General features: G+C 49.2%; 1 protein-coding gene across 1 annotated transcript; it reads right to left on the bottom strand.

Annotated features, from left to right (window-relative positions):
• Positions 1-1,023: 1,023 nt before the first annotated feature.
• On the bottom strand, positions 1,024-26,798 carry nectin3a (nectin cell adhesion molecule 3a). Its single transcript, XM_088428157.1, has 6 exons — positions 26,638-26,798; positions 10,412-10,759; positions 7,969-8,268; positions 7,113-7,230; positions 5,556-5,707; positions 1,024-3,282 (listed from the first exon to the last, which is right to left on the bottom strand). The coding sequence occupies exons 1-6, from the start codon at positions 26,690-26,692 to the stop codon at positions 2,717-2,719; spliced, it is 1,539 nt and encodes a 512-aa protein (XP_088284283.1). The 5' UTR covers positions 26,693-26,798; the 3' UTR covers positions 1,024-2,716.
• Positions 26,799-27,899: the final 1,101 nt, after the last annotated feature.

The raw sequence follows: 27,899 nt of genomic DNA, 5'->3' as shown, positions 1-27,899 counted from the left end.
AGAAAAACATTTTGCAAGGGAAACAAAACTTTTTTAAGCCTTTTTTTTGTCAGGTTGGACCTTTTTCCCCATTGAAAAAGTCATTGAGGTCAAATGTCAATTGAAAAAAAGAACCAAATTGTTGTAATGTTCTCGATCCAATACGATGAATAAAAGCGCATTGGAAGGCATCTTTCTGTCCAGGCCTTGACCCTTGACCCTTCTTGTAACATTTTTCCATGTCTTTGTTGTACTTTTTTTCCCCAGCGTGCCCCCGCCCCTCCTTTGTAGCTGCCGGAGCGCGCAGATGTGGCCAGATTTGCGAGTAGGCCGAACGGAAACGGGAGGGAGATTCGAGGCGAGGGCCGCTCCCCCCTGCGGCCGGGCCATTTATTCTCAGCGAGGGCGGGGCAGGGACGCGCCCACCGGCGGCCGCAGCAAAACCCCAAAGAGGCGGGGACGCAACGCGTGCGCCTCCGCGCCACTTTGCCCTGAGAACTGCAACTTTACAATACTTTTCGGGATGATTACGCATCAGTTTTTCGAAATAAATAAATTTAAAAAAAGCTCCAATCCTTGAGGGCCGGTATCCTGCATGTTTTTTCACCCTTACTCAGACACACCTGATTCAAATGATTAGGATAATTCAAGATCCTGCAGACCTAGCTATCATTTCATTTGAATCAGGTGTGTTGGGAGACCACCGTCGGAAAAAAATGCAGGATACCGGCCCTCTGGGACTGCTGTTCGACACCTATGCAATAAACAAACTGTAAAAAAAAAAAAAAGTCTTTTGGAATGTTTGGTCAGAATCATTTTTTCGGCCTTAGATCATAAGTGGAAATGCAGTCCTGGAGGGCTGGAGTTCCACACCTATGATCTAAGGCATAGGTGTAGGGACTCCAGTCCTGGAGGGCCGGTATACCGGATGTTTTCGAACCTTCTCTTTCAAACAAACCTGACGGGAAACATGCGGGATACCGGCCCTCCGGGACTGGAGTCCCTACACCTATGATCTAAGGCACAGGTGTAGGGACTCCAGTCCTGGAGGGCCGGTATCCCGCCATGCTTTTGATCCTTCTCTCTCAAACGGTTCAAACGTTAACAAGCTCTGTGGGAGCTAGCGAATGATCCCGATGGTTTGAATCGGGTGTTTGAGAGTGAGGGGTTGGAAAACATGTGGGATACCGGCCCTCCAGGACTGGAGTTTGAGACAAATGCCTCAGACTGAGCCAGACCAAGACAAGTAGTGCAAATGAGAAACTCATTTGAACAAGAGCGGCTGGTCGAAGGTCAAAATGGCGCCAGGTGGACGGCAATTAGCAATCAAGTTTTTTGTCTTTGGTTCACAAACGTCAGCTGCGCGGGGTCTAGACGGGCTTTTCGAGCGAGGGCTCCGTCCTCGGCCGGCAAGCGGCGGAAAAAGCGCCGGCCGGCGGGAGCCGGGGACTTGCCGGGCCCCTCCTCTTTCGGGGAACCTTTCCAGCCTTCTTCCACTCTCGGCCCGTCCGCCTTCTTGCACTTTTTCCGCGATGAGCGAGCGAGCGCTGACGTCAGCGGCTAACAATGTTTCCGCTAAGACGTCCTCCTCCTCCTCCTCCTCTCTGGGCAAAACCTTTCCTGATTTTTTGTTTCGGGGGGGGACATCGCTGGGAAAAACCACACCACCGCTTTTTCCAGAGGGCTCCTCCGCAATGGCGGCTCGCGACAAGCGCGGGGTACACCCTGCCCATCCACAAACTGTTGAGAAACGCCAGGTGCACCCTGGATTGGTCCCCTGCCAAATATCAGGACGATAATTGGTCGCCAGCCAATCCCAAGGCGCATTTCTACAATCTTTGATGATTAACACTTATTTGGAGTCTTTGCACTTCACTGTTAGCGTGAAAAGCAACCGCCTGGACCGGTCGCCGCACATCAATAACCAACAGAACCTGCAATTTTGGAATCCTCAGATCAATTCGCTGGGGGGGCCAAAACCAGGCTACGCCCTGGCTTTGCGCCACGATTTGGAGTATGATGGCATTTTACACCCCGGATTGGTCGCCAGCCAAAAAGCAGCGTTCGCAGCCTGGCGCTTGTCGCGAACTCACTAAGGTGTGTACAGCCAGGACCGGTCGCCGGGCACAATACAGACGGCCATTTTCTGGAACTCTTCAAGCAAGTCCGCTTTGGAACGCCAGATTCAAACGCAGGACCTCAAACGTGTCGGGCAGACGCGCCAAGCGAGCGCTCGTCCGAAAAAGAAAAACGGTGAAAAGCGTCCATTGGCGTACGGAACGGGAGGCTACCTTGGAAGTACTCGCTTGTTTCCAGTGGCGGCAAGGAATCAAAGGCGCCAGCCACACTTGTGCTCGGAGGTTCACGCGCACTAGGGGCTCCGGAATTCAGAAGTCGACACAGTATCCGGGATAGAATGTTCGGACCCTTAACGTGAAAGTACGTCCCCGGCATCGGATGGGTTAAGGGGGTGCAAGAAATCCTCTCTTTGGAAAACAACGTTGAGAAGCGCCGGCCAATATGCACGTAAACCCATGAGCGCAACTATTCCGAGCTCTTTCCCGACACTCGACATCCTCGGCGGTCGGGCCCCAGAAGCGACCCCGGCGGTCTCCGTTCCTCAGTAGTGCGTAGGAAAGGCCGGCTCCCCTTCTTTCTCCCGACGTTCCCTCCGAGAGCCCCTCTTTAACGTCGGCGGCTCCCAAGAGGGCAAGGGGGGCGGGGGCCCGGCCCGGGCTCAGACGTACCACTCGCGGCGCGAGATGACCGAGCCGTCCGTGTGCGAGACGTAGTCGCCGTCGGCGTCGCCCGGGAGGTACGGCGAGCCGTTGGAGAGCGCGGGCGGGCCGCCGGGGTGCTGCGTCACGTGGCCGGCGTAGCGCTCGGCGTAGTAGTCGCCCTGGAGCCGGTCCCAGGGCTCGCCCGGGTAGATGATGTCCCCGGACAGCTTGGGCTTGAGCTCCTGGCCGCCTTTGTCGCCGTAGACCTCCTGCAGCTCGTGCGGCTGCAGGACGTCCATCTGCGTCTCCTTCTGCATGTCCGACGGGCCCAGGTACTGCTTGGTGTAGTAGTCGCCCCGGAAGGTGCGGCGCTTGCGCAGGACCGAGTAGCAGGCGCCCAGCAGCACCAGGATCAGGACCAGCGCGCCGCCCACCGCGCCGCCCACCGCCAGGCCCAGCGTGGCGGCCCGCGCCGGGGCCAGCGTGGCCGAGGTCAACGGCGAGCGCGCCGTGCCGGCCGCCGGGACGCGGGCCGGACGGCCGCCGGTGCTGGCCGCGGGGGCGGCCGTCGTGGAGGGGGGATCTGCGGAGGGGAGGTAGGGCTCCACGTTAACTCTCTCGCTGCCGCGGAAGAGAACTTTCATCGTGTGAAACGGTGGGCCCCGACCTTGTGACCGGTCGGCGCCGGACGTTTTTACCGACGTTTCATTGTTACTTAAAGTCATCACCGGAACGGGACGAGCCAGAGGGGGGCGTCGGCCGGCCGTTGGCATCGAGTGCCCGTGGCGGCTAACGACGGCGTGCTAGCTGAGATTGTCGCGGCATTATTTTCTTTCGAAGAAGCGAGCGGACTCGAAGCGAGCGGACTCGAAGCGAGCGGACTCGAAGCGAGCGGACTCGAAGCGAGCGGACTCGAAGCGAGCGGACTGAACCGCCGTCCATCCCCGTTCACATGCGGGAACATCACAAAACCGGGAGGATCACGTCAAAACTACGACGTCTCCAGTTGATTCAATCAAGAGTGCGGAGAACACGGAAAGGTAGTCCCATTTGCATATACACACAATCATAAACTTGGTCAACTCGGATGCTGTATTTCTGGTCCAACGAGGTGGAACCGCGTCGCGAGGAGAAGGAAAAACAACGGCTTCGAGCGCGTTCAACATTACAATGGCGAGGCGTCCACTGACCGCTCGCTACGTGGGAAATCTGGAACACACAATGCAACTTAGGGATAAGAACGCATGAAAATATAAAGAGTTGACCCCAAAACGATGGGAGCGTCTTATTGTTGGAGGTTTACCTCAATAAAATATGAAAAGTTTAGGAAGACGAGATTGATTGTGTTTTGCGATAGTTTTGTCATTGTTGCACAAGCGTCTTACACAAGCTAACGTTGAAAATACGAGGATTTGATCCCCAAATTACCGGTGCGGCTTATATTTGGGGAATTACGGTATTTTCAATATCAAACGTCTGGTAAAAAAAATAAAAGGATTCTCTCGCCGTCGGATGAAATCGGAGCCAAGCTGCGTGTGAGGTTTAGGAGCATCTGCTAGCATCTGAAAACGCCAGCGGCCCAAAGCCGCAAGGCTTTAGAACAGACAGCGGCAGCGAGCGGGGGAGGGGGAGCCGAGGGAGGGGGAGGAGGACGGGAGGACGCGAGAGGCCGCGTGCCCCGAGTCTTAATATTTGAAGTGAGAGGCAAGATAATTGGCCTGCGGAGCCTTTCCTGGACGGGATGTCCGTCAGCCGCGCTTTCGCTCGGGCCTGTAAACGGATGAAGCGTGACAGCTTTTTTGGGGCGCGTCCGGCGCTTTCCGAAGCCCGGCGATCGGCGGGGAGGTGGGAGCGGGCCGGTGGGCGGGGACCAAAGGCAGCGCTTGCTTTGTTTGGAGAAGGATTACAAAAGGAGCGACGGCGGAATGAAAACAAAAAGGCAAGTTCTCAGGATCCGCGCCCCGGCCCCGACTTTGCCGTAACGAGCCCAGATGTGGAAGCGTCCCGGGACCGCAATTCATCTCCGGCGCGTTAAGACGAGCCCGATCGGGAAAAACCGTTTGGACGGTCCGGGCCGCGGGGCCTTCAATGACCTTCGCGTCCACGTCACGCGACATATACTGTAATTGTGATGTATAAAATTTTCCTATATTTATTCCTATTTCAATTTCATAAATATACAGCATAGTTACTTTCGCTATGATCGCATTTTTTGTACATAAAGGGGACGTAAAATCCCCCGGCACCCAGCGTGTCCAAAAATAGACAAATCTGAAGTTGTTTTTTTTTAGACTTGTATACATATACACCAGGATTTTATTGGTCCGGCCCACTCGGGAATCGATTTTCCTCTATGCGGAAAACCAGTTTGACACCCCTGTGCGTAAAGGTTATCGCACTGAACGTTGAAATCCGGCGGGCAGGACACTTCTTTTTGGGCGTGCGCTCCCAAAGGACATCAAAGTCCCACGCGCTCATGACATGCTAAATCAAACTAAAAATGGCTTTTATGCGGTGGTCGACTTCCCTATAATTACTTTTCGACGAACGCCGTGGTTAGTTTGCCTCATCCACTAGCACTTCCAATTGCAGCACTATTCCCCGCCACTTTTGCACCTGCTTCAAACAGCCGTCGCCATCCGTTAACTCTTTAAGCGTTATCTGAAACCGCCAGCCCATTTCCAGCATTTTGAGGCATCTTTCCTAACTATCGTACGACCTTATAGCCACGTCGGATCGCCTTCTTTACCCCGAAGATGAGAGTAAGAGGCTCCCTTATTATGTCGTCATTTGAGCGACACCGAGCTATTTCGGACAAAAGGACGTAAGGGGGCTCGAGCGCAGGCGCGACCTTACCTTGCACCCAGAGGGACAAGTCCCGGCTGCGGACGCCCACGTCGTTGGCGGCTTCGCAGCGGTACACGCCGGAGTCGTTGAGCTCCAGCGGTCGGGTGAACGCAAACCTGTTGGCTTTGGCGTCCACGCCGTCCGGCATCGGTCCATCCAACCTGGGAGACGGGGCGGAAAATCGAAGCGTATATATGCGTCGGTTAAGGGGGAGGTCTCGGGTACAAAGTGACAGGTTTGCGCGCCCAAACCCCTCAGTGTGCCCAATTTCGGTGATGTCGCGCGAGATGATTAGGAATAAAGGCGACCCGTCAAAATGAAGTGGGGCCTTCTTGGGCTTTCGCCAGATGGCTCATTTCTGATCCGAAACGCATGCTGGTCAAACAAACTTGATGTATCATGATAAGGGTTCCAAAAGACAACATCAGATGTTATTTTGAACATTTTTTTTGTGCGCCTCCGACAATAACAGAACTAGCGTTACGGTTTCTTGCAGAGTTGACTCAACAAGCCGCCGCTTAGGTGGCAATCTGTAACGGACTGCGCACGTGTACAAATCCAGTACACCGACAAGCCTACAATCACCGCTCAAGCTTATTTTCTTTTTCTTTTTCAGTTTGGCATTCTGCCATGATCCAAAGAAAGTTACTAAGACATCGAAGCTAGTGCCAACCGGAAGAGCGTGACGTCACTGTGAAGAAAAGACAAAGATATACAGACATTTCCAACCCCCCCAAAAAGGCTCTGGAAAACCACTTAGAAGAAGACAGTTTCTGTCATAGGGTCTTGAGGGCATAGGGTTTCACCGAGCGAGACTTTGCTGATCCCGCCAGGTCGCCGCGAGCCTTGTTTTCACATCAGCGTACAGCCGAATGCCGCAAGGCACGCAGAAGACATGTGGACGCTTATTTTTAGAGCGGAGTCTTTGCGATGGCTACGAGCGGCGGATCAAATGTCAAAGAAAAACAAAACAGTAACTACAGTCAAAGCGCGCACATTGGGGCTTTGTTGATCCCCTACTTGCGCATTTTCTGAAACGCGGCAAGCGATGCTGTCAAAGCCCCGTCGAAGAATTAGGAACAATTGTGTCAAGGGCCAACGTTCAAGTGAGACGTCACAATTGAGAGACGAGCTCAGCATGGCATCGTGAACCCAAGTTTGGTCTAGCTCGTTCATGGAGGTTACCGTAATTACCCGTATACAAGAATAAGACGCACTTTTTCCCCCCAAAAGTATGGGTGCGTCCTAGAAACAACAGTAACTTAAAAATCTTGTTACAGCATTATTGTCAATAAATAACTATTATACTTGGGGAATTCTGGGCATTTACAGATATGAACCCAAGAAAATATGCAGCGTTTAGGAAGATAGGACAGTTTTGCTATCATTTTTGCCAAATGTAGGTGCGTCTTAGGCACGCTAAGATAGCAAATAGCAAAATGAAGGGTGCCTCTTGAATTTGGACAATTAGGGTAACTAAGCATGCCCTGTCGTGGTTTCTGCCGCTCAGCGTTGGGAAGGCAAGCAAACTAAATGACGTGTCACGTCAAGCGTTGACAAACCCACCTGGCCCACGTATACTCCCGGACGGGGGGGTTGGCCCGGACATTACAGATGAACGTCACGTCCAGTTGTCCCGCGAACCACGGGTTGTCCTCCCCCTCGATGACGACAATCGGGGCAACTGCGGACAAACAAAAGTCGGCTTCGGCCGGCGCTCGCTCGCGCCCAGCGAAGCGCGTTTGGGAGCGCGCGGCAGACGTTGGGGTGGGTGGGGGCGCGTCACGTTATATTGCGAGAAGGCAGAAAGCTAAGACAAAGCTTTGGCCGAGGACAAACAAATGAGACGGATTTGGACAAAAGAACAAGGAGAAGAAGTTGTAGAGCTAACGGGGCTACGCGTCCTGGATGAGGCGGTAATAAAACACGGCAAACACGGACTCGGATATCCAATTTCGCCCCTTTTGATTTCTCCAGAGTACAAACTGAACAAAAAGAGAGGACGTCTCGCCCGCTGACTCGTCACGCGCTCCTTTTGCGCTTGAAAGCCTCGCTTGTGATTTATTGAGCCGCAAAGCCTGATTCCGACGTATCGACCTTGCCACTTCGGCGGCCCGTCCTCGGCACGCGGCGCCATCCAAACTAAGGCAAACGCCCTCATGCGCAACTATGTCATTTAAAGCGGGCTCGGCCGTGGCCTGCCCGCCTGTTGTGAAACTCATTTAGTTGATCTTTAAATAGTTCCGTGCCTTGCTTGGCTTAGTCTTTGGCCTCTGGCCATTGTTGATAGTGCAGTTTGCGGCGTTGGGTGGCGCGAGCGCAAACTCTTGAAAGATAAACTAAATGAGTTCCGGGGTGCAGCCGACCCACGGACCGGGACCTCCGGGTTACCCCATTTTTATCTGAGGAGGACGCTACTCACAGTGGATATTGAGCGTGTAGGGTATGCGGAAGTCCGTCTCCAGCGCGGGGTGGCGCACCACGCAGGTGAGCGTCTTGCCTTGGGCGGCGCTTTGCGGCTTCCACAGGTAGCGCACGTGCACGCTGGCCGTGCCGTCCGCCTCCTCGCGCCTCTGCGTTTCGGCGCGGCCGCTCAGCTCCGCCTCCCAGGAGACCTCGGCGGCGGGGAGGCCGCGCTCGGCGATGCAGGTGGCCACCAGGGACTCGCCCTCGCCGTCCAGCAGGGCGGCGGGCCCGGCCGACACGTACACCTTTGGCTCCGCTGCGTCCGGGGGGACAGAACGCAAGCGCGGCGTGAGCGGATGGCGGCGGACGCCACGGTGCCTTCCGTTTACAGTTTGATGCAGCCCTTTTCCCGTCCGTTTCCGTTCCGAAAGTTAAACCCGGTGGGAATTGAAGCTCCCCCTTTCAATTGATTGCACTGAATCCCCTCCCCGCCAAAAAAAAAAAAAAAAGAATCAACAAATTTGCTCCAAATATCTGTTACCAGCTAACATGATCTAAATCATCCCTGAAAATGTAGCACAGATTCAGAGTATGATCAAGGCATAAAAAAGAACCCAATCTGTTCCAATTCATTTGCTCCTGGTCTGAAAATAATTTAAAGTGCTGCGACTGTCACGGAGGCAAAAAGCATTCAATTCCAATTGCTGATATCAGCATAAGCTTACTCGAATCTCCCATTCCTACTGAGGTGACTTCACCGACCTCCCGATCAGACCACCGCTTACTTAGAAGACGTACGACAGTCGGGCATTTGATATCCTGGGGGGCGAGGGGACGTAAAGTGGGACTTCTTGCGTGTGGCTCCCATAAGCCTAAACAGCTGCACCGTACCCCCAGGAGGAGGCCATCAGCCTCGGGACATCTGCAGTGCCCCAAAGCCCCCCCTCCCCCTCCTCCTCCTCCTCCTCGTCCCCCAGTCAAGCGGGAGCTGCTGCCGTTACAAATTCCAAAAATAACTCCCGGCACCCCGTTTGCTAAAAATAGCAGTCGGTGTCCCGCACCGCAGCTGAGGGGGCGGCGCCCTCCCGGTGCTGCAGTCACGCCCCTCCCTCCCGGCTAGCGGGCTCAAACTAAAAACGGTGGCCGATCCAAATCATTACAGGGCCAAAACACCGACTGTCCATTTTCTACACCTGCAACCAGACATGTCTGCAGGTTATTTCCTTGATTTCTCAGAGTACAAGTCGACCCCCCTTTTCTACTTCGGTTTGGATGAATTTGACAAAAACGCGAGTCTAAGACTATCCCTGACTTTTTAGTGGTTAAATACATGGGTGGTTTTCAAAGTGGGGTCCTAGGACTTGTACTCGGGAGAATAAAGGGTAATTCGTGACTCAAATTGAAAAAGACAGCTCTAATTTCCACCCCTTTATCCAAAGTAATTAATCTCTGACGGAAAATACAAATTACGAATACACATGAATGAATTACGGTTCACATATTGAATGAGGTTCATAACATATCAGAAAAAGATCAATTAGAAAAACTGAGCCGGCGTCAGGCTCATTTACCGCCATTCAAAATTGGAAATCTCTTCCATTTGGGACATTTTGAAAACACCACGTTTTAGCATGCATTCATCATGAATTTTAAATCTTGTGGAATGAATACATTTTGCTGGATTCGGATTTGACATCCCTTCTCCATTAAAGCCGGTGTGCAATGGAGCAGTGCGCGCAGCTGCGTGAGCTTGGGCTTTTCCCCGAGTCAGCAAATCTCCATGCACAGCTGAATTCTCAGTTTTCTGACTAGGCAAAAAAAAAAAAAAAAAAAAAAAAAAAGGCTGCATTGTTGGCCACGCGAGTGAGCGGACAATTTTAAAAACATAGGCGGCAGTTTGCATGTCACGGCGAGCCAATAAATTCTTGTCCTTGCTTGCCTCGTCACACGGGGTGGCGTAGAAGTCAAATGTCCACTTGTACGCAGCTGGCCTTCTATTATCATGTCAGCGTGCTTCCACTCTCGTCTTTTGGCATCATACCTCCTTCTCCGTAAACATTTTTAGCCGTTGTTGTGATGGTGCGCGACAAAGCTTGCGTAAGGCGTCTGATTATAGCCGTGTGCAGTAGTCGCGTCATTGTCTGGAGGCTTTTTGGCGGAGCTCTCCGCCCGCTCGGCTCCCGCGCCAATCGGAGCATCCCGGAGTCGTACGCGACTCGAGCCGGTGCACTTTTGACACGCCGTCAAATTCCATACCCTCTCGCTAACTTCTTTGTTGATCATCCAACTATTACGGCCGGCCATTTGTTCCGATCGAAACCGAAACGGAGCTATTTCCGACCCGGGCGTTTGGACGAGGAAGGTAGTGGAGCGTTGGATAGCCCGGGTCGGCAGGGGGCAAAACCGGCCCGACTCTCGCACGTCTCCATAGAAGCGCCCAAAGAAATCGGGTCACTCACCCAATACGTTGAGGTCGGTGGTCGCTTGGCCATTTCCCAGCGGGAAAGTGGAAATCTTGCAGGTGTACGCGCCCTTATCGGCAAGGTCCACGGGCTCCAGGGAGATGCTGACGTCTCGGTCGGCGGTGGAAACGAAGGAGACCCGATCGGCAAACTCGGCCGGGACGGACGTCCCGTGTTGCACGTGGTAGACGGCCAGGACCTCCTTGCCCGAAGGCAGTTGGCGCTCCCACGAACTTTGGATCAGGTTGAGGCCGGGCACCATCTTGACGTGGCAGCTCAGCGTGATCTTCTTGCCCAGCACCGCGTCCACTTGCTCGGGGGCCGCCACCAGGTTGCCGCCCGCGCCTGCGCCGACAGATCGCTTTCAGCACGCCGGGCCCGTGTGACCCAAGACTTTGATACGCTAACCTAGTTTCGAAAAGGGAGATTGGGAACTGAAAATGTTTGGGGGACACATAAAGCGATGAGACGGGCCTCGAGTTTGACACCTGTGATCTAGAGTCAATATTTCTATAATATTAGCTATTGGGAATCTTTCACCTAAAATTGACATTTTTTCAAAGTCCAAAATTGAAATAGCCCTTCGCAGCCCGACGGGTCATTAATAGGGGTCGTTTCCAAAAGGCGACACATTGATTTATACCGACTCAAACGCTATAAACGTAGAAAATCATTCTCCGCGTTTCAGGCTTGTCAAGTTAAACATTTAACGACACGCTCACTATTTTTTCCAGCTCCCTTTTAGCTCTGTTGACATGTTTACAACGCAGAGTTTGTTATATTTGGGAACCATCAATCTGCTGTGTGCGCCTCTCGGATGCGCGCGCGAGCCGAGTGAAACGTATAAAAGTGGCCCACCGGCTGGTATTTTGGCTCCTTGGCACCGACGCCAGCGGTTAGCCGCAGCAATGCTATCGAGCGAGGCTCTGGCTCCCCGGTGCTCCGTCGCGTCCTCTGTAATTTCACTGATTGCGCGCGCCCGCGCGATACACAAGGCCTCTTCCGACTAAAATAAGGCGTGCGTGCGTGCGTGCGAGCGCCAGGTATTTAGTTTGAATGGTGACTTGGTGTATGTCGAGTAGTATTGTAAAGTTGCAAAGTGTGCTACGGTATAATACGCGGGTTTTCCTTTCACTCCCACCCTACACTCAGCCAGTGTTGTCAAAACATTTTCTGTGGGCTTCTGGCACCCGCCTGCCTACGTGCAAGTGGGGGATTTTTGACCTAATAACTCCCACTTTTCAAGCTGCTTTATTTGAAAGAGGAATTCCTGAGGAGGTTACTTGAGCTATTCTTGGACCCTGACAGGCTACGACTTTACATCGCGCTTTTCTCAAACGTCACCTACAGAAGAACAACTGCAGTCACGGTAGGGCCAATAGCCGAGTCTTGCCTTGAGATGGAGCTGGCGAGACACCTTTTTAGGATGTTTATTTCAGACATTTTGATTTGACTTTTCCAGGGATGCGGGAATCATTTACAAATCCACATGAGCAATAATATATTTTTTTTTCTTGAATATTTTGAGCATGCAAGTTGGCTTAAGTTTAGTTTGGGGTCATGCCAAATGCTTCCTGTGTGATGCCATTGATAAAAGTGCAACAAAGTGCTAAAAACGCTAACGTCAGACGCGACGGCCCAAAGTGGTATGTTCGTATGTGTTATGTGAATGTGTTGTTAGCCTCAGCTAATGTCAATTTTCAGTATGTTCAATGGTGAAAATTGTTGGTGGGAAGTGTGGATGAAACGGGTAAAGATGAAAAGCGGAAGACCACAGTAAACATCGATGAGAAAACTATTGTATTGTTTGTGTGCAAGCCGGCATATTAATACATCCTAAAAATGCATCACAAACTAACCAATACGATAGACATCGTGGGTTGTGATAAGGTATTACTGTACATTACAGTCATGTGGTCGCATATTATATGCCGACGTCACCTTTTCCATCTGGAATTTTCTCTCGTTACAAAGTGTTTTCGCCGAGGCGTTTCGTAAGCTGAATTTTCCGTAACAAGCGGTAGCGCTTTACTATTTACTCACAGTGGCAAACCGCCATTTGTTAGCCTCGTAATAACATAACTGTGCTAACAATCAAACTGACACGCTAGCCGGCTAACCGGCACAGATAGACAATGCGCTTTGAACAGCATCCACGTTTTACTAGACGACGGGACGGGACGGGACGGGCCCGGAGATGTCTGAGGACGCGCCGCCAGCTGCCACGGCGCGGGTGTCGGCTTTCCCGCACCGCGAAAGGAGAGCCGGCGTGCGCGCCATGTGCTGTTTGCTTTAGCGTAAGCGTCGGGGAGCATGCACATAAACACAGGGCGGGGGCGCGCACGGCCGACTCCACCCTGACCGTTCCCGAGGAGGAGAGACAGATGGCCTGGACGTGGGATACCGACGGCCAGGAAGTGGGAGCGCGGGGGAAAGTTGGCATGAGCGGGAGCGACGAGCGGCGCGCAACCTTTGCCAAAATACCGCTCGACAAGCATGGTGTCGGCTTTCGGCTGCATTCAGAGCAAACAATTGGATGTTTGTGATCTCCGTGCGGCTTAGTGTGAGCGACTAGCAATTTCAAAACCTCGCACGCTATTAACTAAAAGACGTTAGAAGTCTGAAAACCTTTCTCATGATGTGAGCCTCGCGCGGCTTATCTGCGGTGTTTCCGACTATAACGCCGGCGCCTATCCCAGCTGACTTTGGGCAGTAGGCGGGGAGACGCCCGCCCTGGACCGGTTGGCAGCCAATTGCAGGGAACACAGAGACAAACGAGCATTCGCGCACCCAATCACAATTTAAGGACAATTTAGAGCACAGGTGTCGAACCCGAGGCCCGGGGGCCACATCCGGCCCGCCTCATCTTTATACGTGGCCCACAAAATGCTGTTTTTTCTTTTTCTTGTTCCCAATCTACATTGTGGGACTTGTAGACAAAAGGCTTGGTTCCAAGAACTAAATGTTGCTTTTATTTTGCGACAAGCATTGTACTTTATACGCGATCACGTTGCGAAAAATGCAGCGCCGAATAGCACGAAATGAAAACTCTTCGAAACGAAGCTGAACACTGAGGCGTGAAGTAAAAAATATGTTTCTATTGGACGACGCTATGACCCTTTTAACGCCAGCTCAAGTTGGGAGATAATGAGGCCAGGCTAGTGAAAAATCCCCGGACAAGCAAGGGTTAAAGCCCCGATTTTGTCACATGACCCTACGCATGTCACGCTTTGCATCTGCTCCACGCCTGTGGCTCATTATAAGAAAATGCATTTTTGTGATTACCAGGTGGCAATTACAAGTGCACTTTTTTCTCTCTCCCTATGAACTCGGGAAAAGGCTGAGAGGAAAGGCTTCGGGATTTGTTTCTTTCCCTCATGACATCACTAATCGTGTCAAGCTGCTACGAAGGCGAAATCAAAACCTTCCTCCCGCGGCCCGGAAAAGCGGCTCAAACCTTCCGCGTCGGCCGCCGTTTGACGGGCCAGATCGGACGCCCACCCGCGGCCGGCGCGCACCTCCCCGGGGGGAGCGCGTCATCTGGACGGAGAGGCGCGCACCCGCGCGTGGGACGAAAGACGGCGGCGTCCCTCTCGCTGTAATGGAGCATCGCGCGTAGACGCTCATGAGGGATTGATTTAAAGAGCTCAGCAATCAAGAATGCACCACATCTGGCCAGGAGGAAAAGTACTTTGAGGCCTAGCGCAAACATGAACACCACCTATCACGTAAAGCTCAGGCAGGGGTGCGCAAACCGTGGCTCCGGGTTGCCCTTGCCTCCTTCCGATGTGGCTAATCATGAACAATTTACGGGAAATGATTTTCTTTTCCTAATATTCGAAATATGAAGATGATGGAGCTCTTGGAGCATTCAAATGTGGCTTATCCGCAGCGTTTCGGACTATAAGGCGCCACTTTTTTCTCATCGTTTGAGCCCTGACGCTTCAGCATGGCTTATAAATATGAAGCTTATGGCGCTTTTGTAGCATTAAAATAAAACGGGATGTCAGAAGTCAGTCCCGGTCAGGGCTTTTCAAACACCTTTAGCAAGAAATCACTTTAAAGTAAATATACGATTCCGTGCAAAAAGTTCTGCACATTTTTGCCAAGATGAGCGCTTTGCATAAATTCAGTGGGCTTCGCTCATTCAGCGCCACGGACTTTCGAAATAGTAATAAAAAGTCATTTCAAAAATGGCTTTCCAGCCTACTGCTGGGCAGGCAAACAAGCAAAGGGGTGTGAACACCGGGCTGGGTTTCAGAGCGCAGCACAACAGTGGCTCGTGTCCAAAATCATCAACCATCCTCCGGGGAGCGGTACTGCTGCTTGCCCGCGAACCCCGGCCCGGCCCGGCCCGGCCCGGCTCCCTTTTCCTGCTCCTTTTCAAGGGGGCGCGACGGCCACGGCATAATGAGGCTCAGTGTTCCCGTTACAGGCTCATAATGTCGGGGCACTATTAAAGCTCCATTATGCGCCATTAAGATGAGTCCCGGCCTTCTGCGATTCGGATCAAGGACGCGCACGCGCCTTTAAATGCTTCCAATGAGGCGTACTCCACACCGGCGCGTTTGGGCCCTCCCTACGTTAGCACTCAACGACCGCGTCGCGATCCACTCGTTCCGTTTGAATCCGGGATATGAAATACAGCGCGGCCCGGACCGGTCGCCAGTCTGTCATAGGGCAACTAGAGACCAACGAACACGCTCACATTCATAGCAGAAAAATAGCGACATTTGCCGGTCAATGCAAACCACGATTATCATAGTCGTGAACTCTTTGTTTTGGTTTCTTTCCCGAATTGGAGGAGGAACGTTTGCCTTTTCTCCGCGCTCACATGACTTGCCGCCTTCTCGTCCTTGGACCGGATTCATATCGCTTTGTTATGCGGACGTCTTTAATAAGTGGCCTGGAAGAGGGGAGGGGCATCCGAAGGGGCCCCCCGCCTCGTTTTTCAAAGCCCGTCACCCGCTATTTGTCTCCCCTCTCCCGGGCACAATGCGAGGAAGGAAGGGGGTGGATTACACTGATGTTCTGCTCACCCTGCACAAATAGTCGAGACGATAAAGCCACGGCAATTCTCCGCTGGGCCTTTTGCCCCGAAGTTGGAGGTGTGGCAAAAAGTCTGTCGCGCTACTGCGTGTTTGTGTTTTCCACAAAGACAAAGGGCTCCAAGTGGCCCATTCAGCGCACTTTGGAATTGGGAGCTCCCTTGGGGGCACTGGCTCCTTGTGTTTGCCTCCCCCTCGCCATCCCTGTTCAACAACTTAATGGTGCGCTCGTGAGGCTCTTGACTCTCAAGAGCGTACTCGCACCGGGCCGACGTTTGGCTTAACCCTTTCACTCACGCCGGGGCCATACGTCCCCGCGCTTTTGAAAAAATGGCAGCGGGTATAGGGCCGCTAACAAAACCATGAAACGGCATCCCGGCGGTTCATTACGCACTTTTGGAAAGATTCTAGTGGCATTTTGCAACTTTTCCATTGCTGGGTCCACTGTCAACAAGGTAGAGTAGCTCGCGTTGTACAATTAACCATCTACTGTAGGAACGCGCAAATATATTGACAATATGTGCTATATATTACTATAGATTACACTTTAATAGAAGGAAATGACTCAAGTGACATAGTTGCCGTTCCCACTGATCACTTTTGAACAAAGGAGGCTGTTTTCGCAACAGTGGTTTTGACGTCACTTCTGTTATTAAAACAAGGGGCGCATATTTATCGAAAATCCTAGTGTAAAGAGTAAAACGGTAAAAATTTGTATTTAAATGGAAATGAGTTTTGCCTTCTGTATTAATTTAATAAATCAATGGAATTTTCAGGAGGATATAAAAAAGGCAAACTATTCGTTAGCTGTAGCCGTGGTTCAAATAGTTGATGTTGCTGGCAATACGAGGAACTGAATGGACTTCTGAATGTTCACCCTTACCAGATTTCCTTTCAAATTGCTGACATGTTGTCTTATTTTACATATGAGCACCAAGAACGTACTGTCATGAAGGGACTACCGCATGTAACGTCATTTTCTATTTGTTTAGGAAAGCGTTTGGTGAATGCGGCGTTTTACTCGCTCTTGTTTTCCCCAGAAAAATGTCCATAAGGTCATGCGAAAAGAGGAAACGAGCAATCAATGTCTCACGGGGCGGAAGCGAAGCCGCCCAGCGAAAACCCGACATTGGTAGTTGGTTAAACGTGGCACGGGACCAGCATTATCCCGTCTGCTCAGAGGGAGTTGACTTGCTCCCCCCCTTCGTTTTTCTCAGCGCTCCACTGTCACCCTGTTCCGCAAAAGATGAATGACGCTCACAATTTACACTCACAAGTGCGGTGGGGAAAAGAAAAAAAAAAAGTCTGTTAACTGGAATACTTTTTCTGGCTGTGTGAAACGTTAAAAATACAGACGCTTCGCAGCATAGAAAAACAACCGCCGTTGGGGACCATGGGAAAAAATGCACGGAAAAAAGGTTAGCTTCGCTTTCTTTAAAACACTTTTTCAAATAATAGCTAGCTTGCAAACTAACATCGGCGCAACAAAAAACGCTCCGTTTGTGTCCTCCATTTTTGCGTCCATAGTGAATGAAACAGGCGCGTGAGCAATCTGAATTTTTCACCGCATTGATTTTTCAATTGACCTGTAAAATGTCAAAGCTTCATCACACCATCAAGGCGTGAATTTGAACAATTAGTAAAGCCATTGAAATGACAGTAGGTGACCAGATGCTGCTCGATAGCAGAGCGGGATCAAAGTCTGGAAAGTGCTAATATCCGAGATGTTGGGAATGGAGGCTGCTCAAATTTCGGGCTGATGAGAAGCGTGTTAGCGACATTGGCTTAGTCAGCCTACGCGAAGCGGCTCCAAAACGTCACCCGGCGACTACAATAAAGACAACTTTTCTACGAATGACAACATTTAACAACTACTGCTTAAATCTTTGAAAATAAAGGTAGAGCGATGTGAATATCTTATATATCTATAAGCTTGGTGAGCGAGCGAGAACGTAAGAGGCTCACGCGTGATATTCCCCCGCAATCGTTCACCGCCGCACGCACACCAGCTCCAACAATGCGCAAGATATAATGAAGACAATCTTAATCCTAATATGCGCTTTTGGTATCATGAGCTTTTATCCACATCTTTTGCACCTGTTCTTGTTGTTTTCTTTGGGTTTCTGCCATGCCATCTACCAATTGCACTTTCGTGAACGACCCCTATCCGTGATGGATGCATTGAGCGCCCCTGATTTTTCTTTCATTCGTTTTGGCTAACATCGGACCCACCGCCGATATTAATACGGGGACACGTAAGACGTTGTTTCCCACCGATCGAGCCCGAGGCCACGAGGCCACGAGGCCACGGTGAGAAGGCAACACAAAGAGTTTTGTTGGCCACTTTGGAGGCGAGTTCCGTTTGAGCGCCGTCTGCACCAAAGCGCGCACAATAATATTCCGCTTTGAAATACACTCTCCATTTCTGCGGGACGTCAGTGTCAGCCGACGCGCCGTTCAGATTCTGTTTAGTTTCGTGAGCGGAGCTGGTTCGCCCCGACGCTCACCGTCGCGTTGTCGTTCACGCGAAAGAGCGGCGGGCGCGCCGGAGTCGAGGATGCGCCGAGTCAGCGGGGAGAGGAGCGGGGGGCGGGGGGAGTTACGGGAAACAGGTGCGGCCGCCGCCATTCGGGCCTATTTGGCCAGTCGTTCAGCTGTCAGGTGGTTTTGCCGTTTGGCTCCGACCCCATCCCCACCCGCGGGGGAGAAATAAGAGCAAGGGCAATCCGTCAAACGGTGACAAACGCCGACTGCGCCAAGAAAGACCGCTCGCATACTGTATGCTTGCTACCCCCGACCAATACAGGCACTCGGCGGGCACATTTTTCCAAAAACGCAACAAACAAAAAAACACAAGCGCGGCAACGGCCGCGCACTCTCCAGGAATTACAGCTTCCAAAACCATAAGCGGCAGGAAAAGGGAGCTAGCGCGTTATTTACGACGGCCCCGATGCACTTCCGATCGTTGTGTCAGGAAAGGCCGACAAATAAACTTCTTCCTGCGATATAAAAAGCACAATACGGTGGGATTAGTCACGCGCGCAGGCATTTTAATAGTTGTATTTTTTTGCGCAGCTGCAGCCGCCTTACGGCCGGGAGTGCCAAAGCAGGGGGAAAATTATAGTCCCCCGAGCTTGGATTTCTCTGCTTGTGTTTGTTCAGCGGCCTCGCTCCTTCAGACAGATGGACTGTGGTAACTGTCTGAACAAGGAGAAGAATGTGCTCAAATAGAGGCACGCCGCTCTTCGGATCATCCGCTCATTCCCCCTGCGCCACTTCGGTCGTGATGCGTTCACGGCCTGCCGCGCGGCTCCGCGAAACGCTTGCGGGGTCAATTACGAGTCACGACTTTGTTCGGCGGCCGCGGAACGCGAGCCGACCCCGACGGTGCCGGAACTCGCATGGGTGCTATCCATACATGTATACATTTTTTGGAGGAACCTACGTCCCCTTTGCGTAGAAAAATCGTAAACACGCGATAATGGCAAAAGTACCTACGCCGCACTGTACTGTATATTTATGAAATCGAAATATTTACAGTCATAACTAGAGTATCGGGTGCGACGATGGGTTTTTTCCCCCGTTTCGTTCGACCGGAACAGCCAGACAACTGAAAAATACGCAAACCCATCTGTTGAGTTGAGTTCCTGATGTTACATTTCACACCGGTGTCCCGGTATTACAGAATATTCCCTTACACGCAGGCGTCATCCAGCCTCTGTTATGACCTCCAAACATTGCTATTTGTAGGCTTGAAATGCTTCATAGAAATTGCCGGATTTTACCAGGGGGGCGTGAAAAAGAAACTATTTTCTGTTTTGTTTTGAAAGAAGTAAGAGTAAGACACACAAATGCCTCCTTTCACAGAACTGTTAAAAGTGACTGTGGGGTGAAACGAGTCCTCAAGTAATTGTTACATTAAAAATAAATCAAATTTGAATGAAATTAAAAGAAATGATCTTACTCTAAAATATATGCTTTTAATCTGGAAGGCCGCATTGTATTTCCTGTATACGTTCTCCGTTTGTCTTTTTGCATTTAGCGGTATTTATGTTAGCCGAGGTTATTACAGTCTTGTTTTCAAGAAAAGAACTCGCAGACAGCGTTTGAGTCCGTTGCTGTACACACGCGGGGGCAAGAATTCTTCAAGCGTTTTTTTTGTTTTTAAATGTTCAGTTATAGCTTACTTTGAAAACGTAACCAGAAGCTTCAAGTCAAATCAGCATTTCGCGGGCCACATAAAATGATGATATAGCCCCCGGGCCTTGAGTTTAACACCAGGGCTCTGGAGCGTAAAAGTCTGCAGCTATGCAGTTTCAGTAAAAAAAAAAAAAAAAAAGTTTAAGTGTGTTTTAAGTGACTATAGATTACCTTTCAGTGGCATTCCATTCAGGCGACAGCTGATTGAGTTTACATACAAACAGCAGCTGAACAAATGTTGACTTATACGAATTTGATTGTTACTGCTACCCAGGCAGCTAACTGTGTCAATTGTACAGTGACAAAAAAAAAAAAAAAAGATATATGCAGGCCTTTAAAAGCAGTGAAAGAAGTGCCATCTCCTTTTCAATTTGCGAAGCATCTCCTTTGGGCAACCCTAACACTAAAAAAAAAAATAAAAAAACGCAGGCCGGGGTTACACGAGGTGAGCTTGCAAGTTGACGGTCAGAATACACTGGAAGCAAATGGGCGTGCGCGCTCGTGCCCGGACAGCCACGTGCGTTCCACAACGTACACGTCCGAATGCCAGGGCCTTTTATTTCATGACAGGAAGGCCAATGAGAGATGTGACATCCTCATCTCTCACTTTTCACTTTTCACGTAAGGAATGTACCCTTATCTGAAAAGGAAGACCATTTCAAGCATTTTAATGCATCTTTCAAGGCCGACAGAATATTGTACTTGTTTACATAGACATTGGTGGTACCGCATGAAAGACCGGATTCCATGCGAGTCATGTTTTACGTTATTCCGTTCTTTAGAAATCACTGTGGGAAATAGATTTTCGTCCTTGCGGCCCGCCACCTCCGACGAGCTTGACACCCCTGACACCAGGAAATTCTTATTGTGTTCACTTCCCCGGGCGGACTTACATTAAACATTATAAGTAGGCAACTATATATATATGTGTGTGTATATACATATATAATTCATTTAAAAAAAAGTTAAGTAGAATTTTTGTCACTGGCAAACAACCCAAATATTTGACATTAAAAAATTCTCATCCATTGACACGTCGAGTCAGGACCTTTGTCAAATCCTTTTTTTTTTTTCTACAAGTGACTTCAGTCGTAAATCACGAGCCCTGTTGCGCGTCTGCAATCGTTGCGGCCGCGTCAAGACAAAGATAAGCTCAAAAAGTTCCAATTCAGAGTTGCCTGAATGGACCACCGGGGAGCGGTTTTGTTTTTTTCTATGAGAAGACTTAACGGTCGCATCTGTCACACAAAAGAGGGGTGTGTGTTGGAGGGGGGTGACGGAAGCCGCCGGGCGACCGCAGGCCCCTAGCGCCGCACGCTCGCAGGCGGCCGCCACAAGAAAGGGAAAACGCCGATCGGCCGTCCCAAAACGAGGCGGCGCTCGGCGCAACGGTGACGTCGGCTTTCCGGTCGCGGCAGCTGGGAAGGTCGGATGCGAGCGCGCCGCCATCGACGGCTGCGGCGCACGCGGCGGACGGATCGCCACGTGACCTCGTCTAAATACATGCGGTCGACCCGATGACTCCGACGATGCCGCGGCGCGGGGGTCCCCGAGCGTTTTGTCATGCATTTTTACCGCGGGCGCAGAAAATATGAGCTCACCGTTACCGACGAACGGCAGCTCTCGGCTTGCTTGAGTCTGGAAAATACTTTTCGGCCCGCCGCCTCAAAATGTACGAAAATGATTACATTGAGTAAATCTATCATGAAACCGAAATACAATTGCTATTCATTTCAATACGATTGTTAATTAGAAGCAAATGAGTTCTAATCAATGCAAAACCTTTGCATAGGGCAGTGCTTCTCAATGATATTTTGCCAAGGCCCCCCAGGAAAGAGAAAAGCTTTCACCCACCCTTCCACCCCACTTGACACGCTGACTATAAATGTAGATTTTTTTATCTATAAATTGTATAAGTATACCTAAACCTTCATTCTTTTTAACAATAACAAAAAGAAAAAAGCTTAAGTTTTTATTAGTCTAAAACTGAAAAAAAAACAAGTGCATCAAAGTGCCTGTAAATTAAAAAAAAAGAGATGGAAGTGTCTTATTTTATTGCAAATACACTTCATATGACAAATACAAATTCACTTCCCCAAGCAGACTTACATTCCTCACAATAGACATAATAATAAAGTAGGCAATAATAGGGCAATGGGGGCACTAATAAAGGAATGGACTCACGTTCGGAACATATTGCGGAGTAGATGGCGTGGAAGACACTATATACATATGGGGAGGACAGCCCCCCCCACCCCAAAAAGTATATTTTGCGCAGTATTACGTCGGCTGCGGTCGGACTTGGCGTACCTCATGCAAATGTGGTAATATTGACAACCGACGTCTTTGCTCAACTGGACGTAATGTTGGGTCTGCGGTTATTTCCTAAAACGGTGTTCTCATCCGCCGAATGTTTGACGGCAAAAGCGCACGTTTCTTTATTCTTCGAGAGACAGCCGGGCTTCTGCCGCAGCGTCACGCTGCAATCGAGCGTTCCCGGCAGCAGAAAGTGTGTGGAATGTCCTGATTACATGCGTTTGTTTTCCCGGCCGTCTTTTAATAATGCGCCTCGCGTGCTGATTCAACATATTTCTACAAACAAGTTGATTGATAGCTTTGGCTTTGCTCTGTATTGTCTGGCCTCAAATGCCTGTCGTCATAAAAAAAGCTGCTTCATAATTGAAGATAAATAGTCGAGTTTGTTGATGAGCTTCCAAGTTGCCGCTGTTACTTTCAAGATGTGTGCGTGTGTGTGTGTGGGGGGGGGGGGCGATTGGAGTGAGGCGGAGCTAAAAGCTGAGAGGTCTGTTTAATTGAAGACCTCACTTTGGCGGTTTTGGTCTCCCCCCTCCGGGAGGCGGGATTCGCATGGAAATAAATAAAATGTGGCAGTAATGGAGCCGCCCAAATTACAGGCTGAAGACAGAAATAGATTTTTACAAAGAGGCTAGCGCCGCGGCACGGCTAATTGATTCAAATGTAGCGCGCTTCCATGCTTGTTAATGGCGAATCGCTCAATCGAGGCTGCGGAATTCAAAAAAAAAATTCAAACGTTAGAGGAAAAAATATGACCAAAACTAGAACATTTTGGAAAAAGGCAACCCCGAGTGTGCAAGCTGATTTGGAGCATTTTGATGGATCTTTCAAGGTCGAGAAAATATTGTGTGCTATGTCTTTGTACACATAGGCGGTATCACGTGAAAGATTGGATTCCATTCTTTACCTGGGAAAAAAAAGGAAGATTCTACCATACGCTGCTCTTAAGTTATCATTGTTTGAAAATAGGTCAGTTGAGTGACACTAAGCTATTTTGGACAAAAGGAGAAAGTGAGCTGCCTTATGAAAATGTTTTTTGTTTTTGTTTTTTTTAAGCGCAACAGTGACTTTGACACTCGTATTTTTTGGTTTAGTGGCATTAGAAACATCTCAAGAGTCCTCTTTGTTAAAAACAAAGAAAATGTGTTTTCGGGCTCATTTACTTCCAATAAAAATTGGAAATGTTGTCATTTCTGGACATATTTTATCATGCATTTCACCCTATTTTTACATGCCTTTCAACAGCAACCCGCTAACAGGGTGCTATAGAAACGTTTGTGTTGAGAGCCCAAAACCACCGGGGGCCGCTAGCTAACAACTTATGACATTTGCAATCCTTTCAATGACTTTGTTGGGTTGGCACGTCAATAATACAGTAACTGTCACATATCATGGAATTCATTCATGGTTTTTTAGGTTCTCATAAAGTATAGTAGAGATATTTTTCTTTCAAAAATGTTTTCGGGGAGGATGGAACAAAGCAATTAAGTGAATTTGCAGCGGTGGGAAATTGCTACAATGCTGGGCCCATAGCAAATCTTCGACCAAAATTAGCTTCCAGCGTTTTATTTTTTGTTTCCACTGCTCAACAATTCCGACATCCAGATGACATTGTCTCTTATTTGTGTGTCGAGAATGCATGGGGGGGGCAAGGCGGCACTCCGCCAGTCTGAAGAGGACAGGGAATGTTCGTAGGGGGGGGTGCTCTCTCCAACTGGAATTTAGCCCGACTTGCAGGTCAATCCTCCCAGAGACGCCGCAGCGCCTCCCCTGGAGTGACCCTCGTACCCCCCCGCCCAACCTACCCCCGAGAAAAGTCAACTGTCTCCCCCTCTTGCAGATAACACACACAAGTCCGGCAGACCAGACGGCAGCCTACGGGCTGGTCTTCTAGCGCCACCGATGCATCCAAATGACTTTTGCCAGTGTCTTTTCAAATCATATACGTACATGGACAGAATTTCAGACTCATTAAACCAGGTCTCAAACGGATGAACCCATTATCATTATTGTTTATCGAATCGTTTGATGACGATTGGACGGCGGGTGGGCATATCGCTCGGACGACGTCAATAATGAAAGAACGTTATTACAAAGCAACAAGGATTCAAACGACCGCGGTTATGCAACGTGCAGCCGATATCAGTATTTAAGAGCGCGAGATTTCAAAGCAGAGAGCGAGGGTTTCATCATATCTGCTTATAATTCAAATTTTTATAGTTCGTGTTTGGTAAAAAAAAATGGCAGTTCTCTAAAGTTGTCAAGTATAGTCTATTTTTTTTTAAAGCGAGATTTTAACGACCCATTTAGTGCGCTTCCACTCCTAGCGAAGCTTGAGGCAAAGTCTACTGCGGTCCTGGAGGGCCGGTATCCTGCGTGTTTTGCAACTCTCTCTCTCAAGCATGCCTGATTCAAACGAGTAGGATCATTTTCAAGCTCCCGCAGAGCTTGAAATCTAATCGTTTGAATCGGGGACAGAAAAGCAGGAAACATGCAGGATGCCGGCCCGCAAGGACTGGAGTTGGACACCTATGCAACCGGGATTCTTGCAAACGGGTGGTAAATGTCTCCGGTTTGTCCTCTCGGCAATAATACTCTCATAATGTTTTTTCCCCCCATTAAAACCGATGGTTTCAAGAACTCCGACCGACCGGAGTGGAGATTTGCCAAATTCTCCGGATCGGCGATCATAAACCCCGAGCTTTATGTCATCGCTCGGCGAAGACGCTGACGACATTAAGAGACGGAGGTTCTTTCTGACTCGACAGAATTTGGCAACGATATTGCCGGCTAACGGCTTGACACGCTTGTAAACGAATCAAACCGCACTATGCCCATTTCAGTGGCATTGAAACGTTTCAATAAACGCAACCACGTGGATTGAGGGGGAATAGGGGTGGGGGTGCCTGAAAATTTTAACCCAACTGGGGCTTTCAGATGTTTTTGATGTGTGATATCAAAGTGACAGCATACAAAAAAACACCGGGAGAATAAAATATTGCAGAGATTGTCAAAACATGTCGACTTTCAACTTGCCGTCCCTTCTAAATTCTTGCAAAGAGGAGGTGGAGAGCTTCACCCTACAGATGTTAAATTTAGCCCATGTCGGGCTCGTTTACTACCACTACATCGAGGAAATATTGTCAATTTTGGACATATTTAAAACCCCATGTTTTATCATCCACTTCCCACCGATTTTTGCACTCATCCTTTCAACGGCAATTCGCAAACAGGGTGCAGTATATACTTTTGCGTTTTGACCCCAAAACCACCGGGGGGCGCTAGCAAACAACTTATGCCATTCGCTAGCCTTTCAAAGACTTTATTGAGCATCTTCGCCTCACTCCCATCATGCAAAGTTGAACTTTGGGACTTGAAGTTGACAAAAGGCTTCTACAAAAAAAATAAATGATGCAGGAAAGCTTTTATTTTGCTGCAGGAAAGTGGGTTTATTTCATGCAACGCGTAACATTATAACTGCATATTCTGTCTGCCCTATCTGGAGCATTTCATAGCTGTCAACGTTTTCCCCCTCACAAAATGGAAATCATTTACAGCGAAAGAGCCTTAGAATGAATTTATGTAAATATACATTTGTATGAATAGGGTGGTTTGAGTGGTTAAAATATGTATTAATATTTGACAATGTTGTGACCCTCTTTAGACAATTTGAAAGGCCACGGCAACTTATTATAATCCCATTCGACTGCATGTGTGCTTTGAAGCGTTTGATGCTGTCATTGTTATTGCTGAGTTTGCTTGGCAACTGCCTCGACCAAAATGCGAAAACTGATCGTAATGGCCTCCTGTACATCAGCCAGGAGTGGCTTAAAACAAGTTGGAATTTAATTGATATGGGATTCGGAAAATGGATGAATGAGGTATATGGAATGCATTACTACTGTGATTTGTTTTCACAATGCACTCATGTGTGTCATGAGCTTTGATTTTGAAATCTGTGCAATAAATGTTCTCAAACGTAAACTGCAGTAGAGCTCATCTTGCTCGCTCTCTCTCTCCATAGATTTAGAAGGTACAGTGTCGTTGCCCCCACTCCTAAACCCTTTAAATTCGCAATGTTAATTGAAGCAATTGATAACGTGAATTCAGTTTACGGTGTGCTGTTGGTATGCAGAAAACGTTGTTTATTTGAACGTTTTTTTTTTTTTTTTACATTTTCAGCGACGTGGGCATCATTTAAAAGTATAATACGGGTCAACAAAAGGTCAGAAAGTGATAAGAGGTAAGCAGTTGTATATTTTTTAACGCATTGGCTGAGGAAAAATAATTTGCCATGATTTCAAGAGAGGTCAAGCCTCCGGAGGAGTCCCGTGGAGCGGCCCTTCGCTCCCCCCTTCCGCTCTCTGCCAGACTTCACCGCCCGCAACGGGGCAAACTACGTTGCCTCCCCCTTTTCGCTCGCGAACATAATCCCAGTCCAACCTTGTCCACATCAAAATCAACTGTTCCACATCGCCAGTCCGTCGGCTTGTCTATGATCACGATTCGACCTGGTTTCCGCCACTTTTGGCCCCATTCTGAGCGAAGATGCGAAGCCCGTCAAGCTAGCGGTAAAAGCGAGTCGCCGGCCACTCGCGCATGTGGAAAAAACAGGCAGCAAAACTTCTCACAAGTCACCAAAGAGGCTGAGCGACTCACCGGCGAGTCCGCAAACGACGAGGAGCGTTGCGAAAAGTCCGTCGAGCGGCTCCATGCTTCCGTTGGCTTGGCCGGACCGCTGCGGACCGGGCAGCCAGGGGTGTGACGTCCTCTCCCGTTCCGAGCGTGGATGACAATTAGTTTGCCTGGCTGCCTGCTTGCATGCCAGGAGTGGGCTGTACCACTAGGACGCGGAGGGTGGGGGACTTGGAACAAAGTGGGACGTACCACTACAAGACGTCCATTTCACTTTTACTTCTACTTTAATCTCTTGCGCGCGAGAACAAAATCTAAAGCTTTGATTACGATAGCAAAAAAAAAAAAAAAAAAAGAATAAAGGGTTCTGTACAAATTACAAAGTGATCAATGTCACCTTTTGTACTTCCGCTTGAAAAACTTGAAAGCGTAATACAGCGAAGGCAAAGGTTACACTTCGAATTCAGAAGGTTATAGTGCACGTATACGTAAGGTCATCAAAGTCACGTGTAGTTTTGGCTTCTGAGGTGGGCACGAAACATCAGAAAACAATTGCGGTTCTGCTTGCTCGCTGACCGTGCTTTTGGATTTGATCAATTACCGATAACGAAGCTTCTCATATGCCAAAAAATAAAAAATATCTTATCACGTATAGGAATCGATCATATCTATGCTAAATGCACACGTTTAACTGTAAGTAGACTAATACGCATATGCACTACCACGTGCTGTTAAATGTGGGTTTAAAATTAAACAGTATATATATATATATATATATATATATATATATATATATTCATGTTACATATACATAGTCATATATTTCTGTAAACAATACAAATGATCTGGTCTCACACGATAAAACGTGTCAGTTGAGTGGACAACTTTAGTGATATTAGTGTGTTTTACGTGGCCAGTCTAGTGGTTCTCAAAGTAGGGTCCGCGCCCGACTGCACGGGATCCGTGAAGTAATCTGCGTTTGAATAAGAAACTGAGATTTGCGTTAACTTTATTTTATATTCAATTGGGAATGTATTCATGACTCTTCAATAAAGCAATCGCTTCAACCATTTTCATGTTTTGAAAAATGTAATTGTTATTTGTCAAACCGACGTAATCATCAAAGAGCTTGATTATCGAGTCACTAAATATTTGGCAGCAAGCTGTTTGAAGGAAATTGACTCCGTTTGTTTGGAGAAGGCGAGCGATTTTTTGTAAACTTCAGTATGGCTGAAAAGTAATAAATGTACTTGTCAAGTCGAATATGCGGGTGAATAAAAAGGGCA

This window comes from Hippichthys cyanospilos, chromosome 11, assembly GCF_059441005.1.
Source record: "Hippichthys cyanospilos isolate Australia breed blue-spotted pipefish chromosome 11, RoL_Hcya_1.0, whole genome shotgun sequence".
Classification (NCBI taxonomy): Eukaryota; Metazoa; Chordata; class Actinopteri; order Syngnathiformes; family Syngnathidae; genus Hippichthys; species Hippichthys cyanospilos.
Note: the sequence above shows the minus strand (reverse complement) of the source record. Positions and strands in the feature narration are given on the sequence as shown.

Coding starts and splice junctions, on each gene's coding strand:
- nectin3a (XM_088428157.1), bottom strand. CDS start 26,692: ATGGAGCCGCTCGACGGACTTTTCGCAACGCTCCTCGTCGTTTGCGGA. Junction 10,760..26,637: donor CGTCGTTTGCGGACTCGCCG/GTGAGTCGCTCA, acceptor CTGTCGGCGCAG/GCGCGGGCGGCAACCTGGTG. Junction 3,283..5,555: donor CTTGTCCCTCTGGGTGCAAG/GTAAGGTCGCGC, acceptor TCCCCTCCGCAG/ATCCCCCCTCCACGACGGCC.